Genomic DNA, 10,893 nt, shown 5'->3' with positions numbered 1-10,893 from the left:
TGCTCCCTCCTCCCATGGCCTGCAGCAGCCGCTCCCCTGCTGCGTGGGGGACTCTGGGGCGAGGCACCTGGAACCCCAGACGGGGGGCTGCGGGCAGGACCCCGCTGCTGGGTACGGGGGTGGCGGACGGAGGCAGGGAGCCGTAGTGTGGAGAGTTTATTGATCACCGGCACCCGGGGGGCCAGGCCCCAGCAGGATCCCAGCGCAGCGTAACAGCAGCAGGCGGCCCCCACGCCCAGAGCAGCAAACCCACACGTAACAGGCAGGCGCCCAGGGGCCTCAGGGCCCCTCCCGGCAGAACCCAGCCCCCGAAGCAGAGGCTGATTAGAGAGTGCACTAACCCCCCCCCCCAAGCCCAGGGACCCCCAGCCGAGGGCAGCCCACAGGCAGGAGGCCTCACTTCTCGAAGTGCTCCAGCGGGTAGTGCTCGCCGTAGAGCCGGAGGTGCCGCGCCAGCGCCTCCTGCTGCTTCTGCAGGTGCGGGGGCATCTCGCCGTACACGTCCGAGAAGAGGTAGTGGGGGCTGGGCTTCAGCTTCCGCTCCGCCTGCTCGAAGGCCTCCATCACCTGCCAGGGGAGGGAGTGTGAGCCAGCCCGGCCCCACCCGCTGGGCCATGTTGCGCCCTCATAGCCCAGCTCCGCCCACTAGGCCCCGCTGCCCTCTCAGCACCCAGCCCCGCCCACTGGGCCCCACCACCCACCCAGAGCCAGCAGGGGGCCCAGGATCCTGGCTCCCAGCCTGCCCCTCCCCCCCAGGGAGTCCGTGTCCAGCCCAGGGGGGCGGAGCCTGGGGCTGGGGGAGGGGCCTTGCTCACCCTCTTGCGGGATTTCTTCCTCCAGCTCTTCTCCTGCTCCTCGTCCCACCAGCCCCGGCTCAGCATGTGGTGGCGCAGGCGGGAGATGGGGTGGTCCTGCTTGTCCCAGTAATTCACCTCGTCCACCGAGCGATAGGCCGAGCTGTCGTCACTCGTGCTGTGGTGCCCAATCCTGGGGGAGGAGCTGAGTGAGTCCCGCCCCCTGCAGGTCCCACCCCCTGCCTGGCTCCGGCCCCTTCCCCCCCCCCACCTGTAGGTCATGGCCTCGATGAGGAAGGGCTGGTTCTCGGCCACAGCGCGGCGCCGGGCCTCCCGGGTGGCGTTGTAGACGGCGAAGACGTCGTTGCCGTCCACGCGGATGGACATGATCCCGTAGCCGGGGCCGCGGGCCGCTGGGGGTGGAGAGGAGCCGCCAGTCACCCTGCGCCCCTTGGGCCAGCCCCGCCTCAGACACTTCCTCCCCCGGCCCCCCACACTCCCTCCTGCCCGAGCCCCTCTCCTGGCCAGTGCCTCGGGGGAGGCCAGAGCGGCTCTACGCCCCCCCTTCTCCCCAGCGGCACTTCCTCGTGAGCCCGCCCTGCCCCCGGCCCGGCCCCACCGATGCCGTCGCCCCGGTACTGCTCCGAGGTGGGCGTGGAGATGGCGTAGCCGTTGTTGCGGCAGAAGAAGATGATGGGGCACTCGAGGGTGGCGGCGAAGTTGAAGCCGGCGTGAGCATCGCCCTCGCTGGCCGCGCCCTCCCCGAAGTAGCAGATCACGGCCCGGTTGGCGTTGTCCCGCTTGAAGGTGTAGGCAGCTCCCACGGCTGGGGGGCAGAGCAGCGGGGAGGGGTCAGCGCAGGCTTGGTGCCTCGCCCCGAGCCGCCCTCCTGATCAGGAGCTGTGGGGCAGGAGTGAGGGGCCCTGGCAGAGGCTGCAGGTCGGGGGTGAGGGGCACTGGCAGGGGCTGCAGGTCGGGGGTGAGGGGCACTGGCAGGGGCTGCAGGTCGGGGGTGAGGGGCACTGGCAGGGCTGGGCTGGGCTGGGCTGGCAGGGGCTGCAGGTCGGGGGTGAGGGGCCCTGGCAGGGCTGGGCTGGGCTGGGCTGGCAGGGGCTGCAGGTCGGGGGTGAGGGGCCCTGGCAGGGCTGGGCTGGGCTGGCAGGGGCTGCAGGTCGGGGGTGAGGGGCACTGGCAGGGCTGGGCTGGCAGGGGCTGCAGGTCGGGGGTGAGGGGCACTGGCAGGGCTGGAGGGGGCAGAGGCTGCAGGTCGGGGGTGAGGGGCCCTGGCAGGGCTGGGCTGGGCTGGCAGGGGCTGCAGGTCGGGGGTGAGGGGCCCTGGCAGGGCTGGGCTGAGCTGGCAGGGGCTGCAGGTCGGGGGTGAGGGGCCCTGGCAGGGCTGGAGGGGGCAGAGGCTGCAGGTCGGGGGTGAGGGGAGGGCTGGCCTGGCAGGAATGAAGGGCGCTGGCAGGGGCTGCAGGTGGGGAGCGAGGAACCTCGGCAGCCCCCCCGCCCGGTGCACTGGCCCCGCCCTTGGCCAGGGGAGGGGCGCCGGGGGCCTCACCTTGTGGGATCTGCGTGGCCAGCGGGGACGAGATGGTGACGAAGTGCCGGTCTCGGCAGCCGTAGTGCACGGGCATCTGGCGCCCTTTGCCGGTGTCGCTGGCGTTGCCGTAGCACTGGGCCATGAACAGGTCCAGGGGGTAGCCCCGATACATCAGCACGCCTGGGGCACAGAACCGCAGCCGGGTTACGGGGAGGCCCCGGGGCATCCAGCGAGCCCCCATGGGCGCGGGGTTGGCTCTCCCGCGGGGGCCTGGGACTCAGAGGCACGTCCCACGGCAGAAGGGGCTGAGAAGTGGCTTGGCTTTAGCCCAGCCTTCCCTGGAGGGACAGCTCGGGCGCGTGTGCGCTGCCCCCAGTGAGCACTGCATGGACGTGCGGGCGAGGTGGCCGTGGGGGTCACCCCCCGCAATCAGCCAGCACCTGCTTCCCGGTACTGCCCGAACACCAGGTCCGTGTCGTCGAGCGCTGCGGCACTGCCCACGTGAGTCCCTTCCTCCCCGTAGTTGGTCATGTAGAAGGAGATCCTGCCCTGGAAAAGGAACAAAGAATTAACTGGGGACTGGACCAGTATCCTCACCACTGTGGGGAAACTGAGGCATGGGCCAGGTCTGTGTCTTGAGGACATGCACAGAGGAGCAGACAGGAACAGAACCCAGGAATCAACTCTGCTCTAACCACTAGACACCACTCCCCTCCCAGAGCTGGGAACAACTCAGGGGTCCGGCATTAACCACTAGACTCCGCACCACCCTCCCATGCGGTGTGAGAACTGGCTTTTGACTATGAATGTGCAGAATTCGTAGATGCTTGATGCAAAAGAGGCCGTGTAAGCTGCTGATTTTACAGTTACAGTTTGAATGTGCAACCCCCGCCTGGCCATGCCTCATTCCTGTCGGGGAGGGAGGTGGACGAAGCGCGGCTCCATTTCAACAAGGCGTCAGTGGGCGGGAAGGCCAGTTTAGTGGCACGGTCAGTGCAGCACGGGACAACCCCAAGGGGACTGCTGTGATTTTAGCTAGTCACAGACCCCTCCCCCTTCCTCCCCCCAGAGCTGGGAGAGAACCCCAGAGTCCTGGTGCCCGCCTGCCCCCTCCACCCCGCTCTAACCACTATCCCCCACTGCCCTCTCCAAGCGGGGAAACAACCCAGAGTCCTGGTGCCCATCTCCCCTCTGCTCTAACCACGAGCCCCCACTGCCCTCCCCAAACTGGCAGACAACCCAGAGTCCTGGTGCCCAGCCCCCCTCTGCTCTAACCACTAGCCCCCACTGCCCTCCCCAAGCTGGGAGACAATCTGGAGTCCTGGTGCTCAGCCCTGTACTGTGGGAAATTACCCCTGTGGTGAGCTAATCACCCTAAAATCCAACACCACGGAAGCAAATCGCAGGGTGCCCAGGAACCAGCCCCAAAGCCCCTCCCGGCCTCCCCTGCCCGCCCCGTGCTGCCCCCCAGCAGCCGCACCTGCCTCTGCGACTCGTAGAGGATCCGGTCCATCGTGTTGAGCAGCGTCATGGTCTTGTAGAACTTCAGCACCTGCTCCTGGGAGAGCTGGGGCAGGAGGGGCGAGGAGCCGCAGGTCAGCGCAGGAGGGGCCGGGTGGTGGCGCTGCCCCCCAGGGCTCTGATCTCAGGGTGACTCGGGGCCGAGAAAAGCCCAAGCAGCCGAGTGGCGCTCGGGTCCCATGCCCTCGCCAGCCAGGCAGCCCGGTGTGCCCCCGCCCCCGTCAGGAAAGGGGCTGAAAGCAGCCAATGGGAGAGAGGCTGCAAGGAGCATCAGAGCGGCCAGGCTGGGTCAGACCAGGTGGCAGGACAGAAGCGGGGGGCTGGGAAGATGGGGTGTGTGTGGGTGGGAGGGGACAGACGAGGTGCCCCAGGGGGACGGCAGGAACCGCCTGCAGGAGACGGGGAGACCAGGGCTGGCTCCCTGCAGCACCTCGCTCCCACCTGGGGATCAGCATCCGGGTTGATGATCTGCCCCTGCCGGTCCATGACCCGGTAGATGGGGATCCCCGAGATCACGTTGGGCTGGATAAAATCCAGCTTGTCCACAAAGTCGGCCGAGGCGCCAGGGAACTGCGGCTTCTCCTCCAGGGAGGTGAACTCCTGCTGCTGCCGGCGTGCGTGCTGGGGGGCAACAGGGACCAGGTGAGATGGGGGGGGCACTGCCTCCGACACTTCTCCCCCCACGTGTCTGCGCCGCGGGACACCCAGCCTGAGGCCCCGCGAGCGTATGGCCAAGGTGCCCTGCGAGCGAAGAGAGCCGGGGGGGGGGGGGACTCAAAGCCGGGGGGTCACCAGCCGATTTACGGGGGAGATCCCTGTGGGAACTGAAGTGCAATCCAGGATCCACCCCGGCCCCGCCCCCTTCCCGCCCCTGCTCACCCCTCCCTCTGGGGGCAGATTTGGGGAGCAGGAGGGTTCCGAACGCAGCCTCCAGCTGGGCACCGCGACCCAGGGCGCCCCTCCCCACCCTGCCCCTCTGCGGAGATGGGGTACAGAGGGGGGGGCACCAGCGCCCCCCTTTCCTCTTCCCCGTGCAGCCAGCAAGAGGCTGCCCCCCCCGCGGGGCCGGCGCGTGATCGGCGCGTGGGGCCGGGGCGGGCGCCGCGTCCTTGCGGCGGCGGCTCAAGGCCGGGCCCGCGCGGGGGGGGGGGGGAGTAGGGGGGGGGGGGCCTTTCCTGCGCCCCCGCCCAAACCGGCCTCTGCTGGGGGATCCCGGCCCGGGGGGGGGGGGGGGCAGGGACCCCGAGCCCCGCCCCGCGGGGAAACTGAGGCACGGGGCGCGGAGCCCCCCCGCGGGCAGCACCGACGCTCACCCCCCCCCCCCCGCACTCACGGCGGCGCCCAGGCCCCGGGCCCCCCGCAGCAGCCGCCCCAGGCCCCGCCGCAGCCCCCAGCCCGCCGCCATCTTGCTGCGAAGGCGGGGCCGCCTGGAGCCCCGCCCCCCTCGCCATGGCAACCGTGATCCCGCCTCCCCGCGCCGTCCGTCTGCGCGTCACCCTGGCAACCCCCCTCCCCGTAGCGCGCCCGTCGCTATGGAAACGGGGCTCCCCGCCCGCCCCGGAAGCGGAAGTGGGGTCGGTAGGTGGGGCCGCGTTCCGCGTGCAGAGGGGGCGGTGCCCGCAGTCGCGATGGGCTCCGAGCCGGGGGGCTGCGCCCTGCGCCCCTTCTCCTGCGAGCTGGGCCCGCTCGGCCGCCCCGACGGCTCCGCCGCCTTCCTGCAGGGTGAGCCGGGACCCCGCTTCCGGCCGGGGACCCCCACTTACGGCCCCCCCCGCTTCCGGCCCGGGACCCCCACTTCCGGCCCCCCTTCTTGCCCGCCCCCCCCGCTTCCGGCCCGGGACCCCCACTTCCGGCCCCCCTTCTTGCCCGCCCCCCCCGCTTCCGGCCCGGGACCCCCACTTCCGGCCCCCCTTCTTGCCCGGCCCCCCGCTTCCGCTCGGGGACCCCCCGCTTCTTGCCCGGCCCCCCCCACTTCCGGCCGGGGACCCCTGCTTCTGGCCCCCGCTTCTGCTCATGGACCCTCACTTCCGGCCCCCTCTAAACCGCCCCCACCTGCCTGCGGCCCGGAGCTGCTCCCCCCCCCCCCCCCCCCCGGCTCCCTGTTCTCCGGCTCCTCGCCTCGGGGCCCCCCCCACCCGTAGGTCGGCCCCCCCCCCCCCGGGCCCCTCCGGGTTTCCAGTCCCGCCCCGACGCGGGGAGCGGGGCCGAGTCTGACCCGCCCCCCCCCCCCAGGAGACACGTCGGTGCTGGCCGGTCTGTACGGCCCGGCGGAGGTGAAGGGCAGCAGGGAGCTGTACGACCAGGCCACGCTGGAAGTGCTGCTCAAACCCAAAGTGGGGCTCCCGGGTAAGCAGCGGCCGCGGGGCTGGGGGGGGGGGCTTTAAAACCAAGTCCCTGGTTCTGGCAGCTGCATGTTTACAGGGCACCCTACAATAATAGGAGCTTGTAGGACGGCCGTGCAGCGGGACTGACAAAGCAGCCTGCAGCTCGCTGAGCGGTTCTGTCCCAAGCCGGGGGCAGGTCCGTCTGTCTGTCTGGCGCGTTCAGGGTCTGCTGACCTTGGGTGGGCGGGTCGGTTGTGGGGACGAGGGGCCTGGTCTGCATGGACGGGCGTGGGGGCAGTGCCTGGTATGCCGGGGTCGCGGGCTGGGTTTCAGGGGCAGTGCACAGGTGGCTGCGGGGGGCGGGTCCGGCTCGCTGTCAGCCCGCCCCCCTGTCCTTCCCCAGGCGTCTTTGAGAAGAGCCGGGAGCAACTGATCAGGAGGACGTGTGAGGCCGTTATCCTGGGCACCCTGCACCCCCGAACCTCCGTTACCATCGTGCTGCAGGTGGTCAGTGACGCCGGCTCTGTATCCTTCCCAGGCAGCAGGGGGCGCTGCCCGGCGTGTGCCGGGGGGCGCTTTGCCCGCTTGCTCTTCCATCCCCCCCCCATTGGGTGGGAGCTGCCGCCCTGCACACCCAGGGGCTTTGGCTCGCCGTCCCTGACCCCGGGGTCCCGCCCAGGCTGGAGTTGCTGGACAGCCTGCTCCCTGGCTGATCCCAGCCTCCTAGGCCAGGCAGCTCAGCGTGCGTCTGCCCCTCCCTGGCAGGCTGGGGGTGGCGGGCAGGGGCAGGAAGGACAGAGCTGCTGCCGTTCGCAGCCTAAGGGGGCAGCGGGGACCTCCCAGGCTGCCGCAGGGAAGGGAGGGGCGTCCGCAGGGGGTGCTCCCTGGCAGCTGGGGGAGGCCCGGCTGCCTTGCTCAGTGTGGGACAGGGAGCGAGCGTGCGTCCTGCGGGCCCTGTTCCTAAGGGCTCGGCTCTGTGGCTGTCCAGGCCCCTGCACCGCTCGCTGCAGCTGCGCCCAATGGAACAACCCGTGGTACCCCTAGTGGTGGCCGCGCTGTGGCAGTGGCTGCTAGGGGTGGGTTTGCTCTCTGGCCCGTGCCCAGATGGGGCTTCCTGGCAGACCCTGGGAAGCAGGGCACTGGGAAGAGGGAATGGGAGCCCCAGGTGCCCCCAGCCCAGCCGGTGCCCCTTGCTCCCCACCTGCAGCCCCTGCCAGCCCAGGCCTGCCAGTTCCCCTCACTCTCAACCCGCAGTCCCTGCCCTCCCCCTCGCTCTCACCCGCAGCCCAGCCCGTTGTGGGCGAGCACGGAGGAACTGGCATGAAGCGGGGCTGGGCAGGGCTGTGGAGTGGGTGCAGCAGCCGTTCCGGCACTGGAGGCATTGAGTTGTGGTGCGTGATGTGGGTGCTAAGTGACAGAGTCTCGGGGGGGTAGCCGGGCGCAGGGATTAGCGGCTGGCGGAGGCGGCTGGCTCAGACTGATGGAGGCAGGAGTGATGACTTAATTTGGCCTGCCCGGGGCAGCTCTCTCTTCACTCAGCCAAGTCCCCGGGGAGGGATTAGCGCTGGCAGGAAGGGCATGCGGCCCTGCGCCTCCTGGGGCCTGGCGTGGCCTTTCCACCAGCAATATCCTCGTGGGGGGGGGGGGGTTTCTGCGCGCGGGGGGGGGCTTACTCAGGGTCACACTAGTCTGTGCCAGAGCCAGGGACAGAAACCACTAGCCCCCACTCTCCTTTCCAAGTCAGCCCCTAGCCCCCTGCCCATCCTCCAGACCCTACAGAGCCCAGTGCTCTGATCTCGGCTAGGGCCTGGGGGGCGCCCGGCCCGACGGGCCCTGGTCTCGGTCGGGGTCTGTGGGCGCCCGGCCCTGGTCTCGGCTGGGGGCGCCCGGCCCGACGGGCCCTGATCTCGGCCGGGGCCTGGGGGGCGCCCGGCCCGACGGGCCATGGTCTCAGGTGGTTCTGAGGCCTGAGTCCTGCCTCTGGGGGTCGGTGGTGATTGTCTCGGCGGCTGCCAGCCTTTCCCTTGACCTGGTGCCAGCTGCTGGCCTGCTGCCTGAACGCGGCCTGCATGGGGCTGATGGATGCCGGCCTGCCCATGAAGTCGCTCTTCTGCGGGGTCACATGCGCCCTGGATGCTGATGGAGCCCTCAGCCTCGACCCTACGGCCAAGCAGGAGAAAGTGGGTGTGAGGTGGCCAGGCCGGGTTGGCGCTGCAGGGTCCTGTGGGACTAATGGCAACCTGCAGCATAACGGGGGCCTGATGGCGGGGGGGAGGGGGTCTGTGCCGCACCTGGCACTGTGCGGGGCTCGAGTTGAGCCGCAGCGGGATCTAGTGGTTAGTGCAGCAGGTGACAGCGAGTCAGAAATAGGGGAAACGTAGGCCCAGTGCGGGGTGGCAACACTGGGAGCTGATGTAGTAAAGTTGAGTTAATCTCATTTCGTGCAACCTGTGGAACTCCCTGCCGCTGGATATTGGTGCGAGCCAGCTGCCTGGCTAACAGCCCAAGGGCAGTTGTCTCCAGCATTGGGCCAGGGTCTGATAGCAAAGCCCTGAGGGAAGACTTGAGGGCTTTGGGCCGGTGGGGCTCTCTGTGCGGTGCGCAGTGGGTGGGAGGGCAGCAGGCAGGGACCGGAGCTGAGGGACCTGGTGGCCCAGGGTCACAGGAATGGCCTGGCCTGGTGGACCCGCCCCCAGCAGCGTGGGCAGACAGCTCACTCTGCCCTCCCCCTGCAGGAGGCGCGAGCCCTGCTGACCTTCGCCATCAGCAGCGTGGAGAGGCGGGTGCTCATGTCCACTACCAAGGGGACTTGCTCAGTAGAGGAGGTGAGTGGGGGCCTGGGGAGTGGGGCAGGCCAGGAGGCTGCGGCTGCTGGAGACCGGGACATGGGGTGCCCATCGGGCCGGGTGTGGGTTGGGCGGGGGGGGCTAGGCGGGCAGCCCTGGTGTCTCCCCGAGGCAGCAGGGAGAGGGGGTTGGTATTCCAGCCCCCACCCCTTCCTGCCGGCGGGCTCCCGGCGCGTGGCCGAGCCGCGAGGGGCATGATGTGTTTGGTGTTGAGTGCCCCAGGCAAGCGGGTTTGTCAGGAGACGTCTCGCCTGCCTGCCTGGAATCCCAATGAGGCTCTCTGCTTGCCAGCCTGTGCCCCGCTGTGGGGGTTGACTGCGGGGCGGGGCGGGGCTCAGCTCGGACCCCCCGCTGCGGGGCTTGGACCGGCCGAGCAGGGGTCCCTCTGCCTTTGCTCCCGGCTTTCCAAGCGCCAGAGGCGCCAGACTGGAGCCTGCTACGCGAGGCCTCGGCCCCCGGCCCAGCTGCGCCCCAGAGACTCCCCCCGGGCATGGGCAGTGCGCTAGTGCGTGTTGTGATGGTGCACGCAGGCCTTGCCGTGCGAGCACGTGGCTTCCCAGGGCACCCTTGTGACTGCGCACGCTGCTGGGTAGTGCGTGGCTGTCACTTCGTGTGTACACGCTCGTGGCTGCGTCGTGGCTGCGTGGCGCTCCAGGCCCGCTGGGGGCCCCTTCACGCCGTCTCCCTGCTCCCCACAGCTGCAGAGGTGCATCGCCGCTGCCCAGCGAGCCGCCGACGCCGTCTTCCGCTTCTACCGGGACTCCATCCACCGGAAGTACTCCAAGGCCTGAGGCAGCCGGGCCCTGGACTGCTGCGGCGTGGGGCCCCTCACCTGGCTCCGCCCACTGCCCCCCAGCCGGGCCCTGGACTGCTGCGGCGCGGGGCCCCTCACCCGGCTCCGCCCACTGCCCCCCAGCTGGGCCCTGGACTGCTGTGGCGCGGGGCCCCTCGCCCGGCTCCGCCCACTGCCCCCCAGCCGGGCCCTGGACTGCTGCGGCGCGGGGCCCCTCACCCGGCTCCGCCCACTGCCCCCCAGCCGGGCCCTGGACTGCTGCGGCGTGGGGCCCCTCACCTGGCTCCGCCCACTGCCCCCCAGCCGGGCCCTGGACTGCTGCGGCGTGGGGCCCCTCACCTGGCTCCGCCCACTGCCCCCCAGCCGGGCCCTGGACTGCTGCGGCGCGGGGCCCCTCGCCCGGCTCCGCCCACTGCCCCCCAGCCGGGCCCTGGACTGCTGTGGCGCGGGGGCCCCTCGCCGGATGGGCCCTGCACAGGCCTGGCCGAACTCCGGGCGCCCCTCCCCTCCTCCACGTGCTGTACTGCGGTGCCCATTAAACGGGGCCTTTCCCAGCCATCCGCTGTGTGGGGGGTGAGCCGTGTCCCCCTCCCCCAGCACCTTCAGCTGAGCTCCAGGGTCCCCCCCCTCCCCCAGCGGCCTTCATTTGCCTCCGCAGCAGCTGCTGTGCAATTCAGGGCCTGTCATGAAGCTGGCTGACTGGTTGGGGGAAACTGAGTGGGAGAGCTGCTGGGTGTGTGTGTGGGGGGGGGGGGGCAGTGCCGGAGTGTCCCCCCAGGTTAACCCTTTGGGTGCTGCAGCTGTGCAGTAGCTCCCAGCAGAGCCCAGCCCTGCAGCCAGGCCAGGGCGAAGGGGGGTTCACACGCTGGAGCCCAGGGATTTGTGCCAGTGGCCGTGAGTCGGGGGTTTGGGTTCCCTCCACTCTGGCTCGCTGACGCGTCTCCTCCTGCCCCTCCTACCACCCCGGAGCCAGGGACCGACCCCCCCCCCCCCGCCTGCGCCCAGCTCTGGGGCTGCAGCCGCCGGGCCCCTGGGCCCTCGTGCACCAGGCTGAAGGACGGGACATGGTGAT

The 10,893-nt window shown here is 70.5% G+C and overlaps 2 protein-coding genes across 2 annotated transcripts; one reads left to right on the top strand and one right to left on the bottom strand.

Moving 5' to 3' along the window:
• Positions 1 to 139: 139 nt before the first annotated feature.
• BCKDHA (branched chain keto acid dehydrogenase E1 subunit alpha) lies at positions 140 to 5,345 on the bottom strand. The gene is made up of 9 exons (XM_075917820.1): positions 5,192 to 5,345; positions 4,300 to 4,479; positions 3,818 to 3,904; positions 2,778 to 2,886; positions 2,356 to 2,517; positions 1,414 to 1,620; positions 1,066 to 1,207; positions 816 to 987; positions 140 to 567 (listed from the first exon to the last, which is right to left on the bottom strand). Exons 1-9 carry the CDS (start codon positions 5,261 to 5,263, stop codon positions 397 to 399), a joined length of 1,302 nt encoding a protein of 433 aa, XP_075773935.1. The 5' UTR covers positions 5,264 to 5,345; the 3' UTR covers positions 140 to 396.
• Positions 5,346 to 5,354: 9 nt separating this feature from the next.
• Positions 5,355 to 10,379, top strand: EXOSC5 (exosome component 5). The gene is made up of 6 exons (XM_075917826.1): positions 5,355 to 5,580; positions 6,091 to 6,204; positions 6,586 to 6,707; positions 8,222 to 8,362; positions 8,918 to 9,007; positions 9,727 to 10,379. The coding sequence occupies exons 1-6, from the start codon at positions 5,391 to 5,393 to the stop codon at positions 9,817 to 9,819; spliced, it is 750 nt and encodes a 249-aa protein (XP_075773941.1). The 5' UTR covers positions 5,355 to 5,390; the 3' UTR covers positions 9,820 to 10,379.
• Positions 10,380 to 10,893: the final 514 nt, after the last annotated feature.

Source organism: Pelodiscus sinensis, unplaced genomic scaffold, assembly GCF_049634645.1.
Source record: "Pelodiscus sinensis isolate JC-2024 unplaced genomic scaffold, ASM4963464v1 ctg146, whole genome shotgun sequence".
Taxonomy (NCBI): domain Eukaryota; kingdom Metazoa; phylum Chordata; order Testudines; family Trionychidae; genus Pelodiscus; species Pelodiscus sinensis.
The sequence above is the reverse complement of the archived record's forward strand: the minus strand, read 5'-3'. Positions and strand labels throughout refer to the sequence as shown.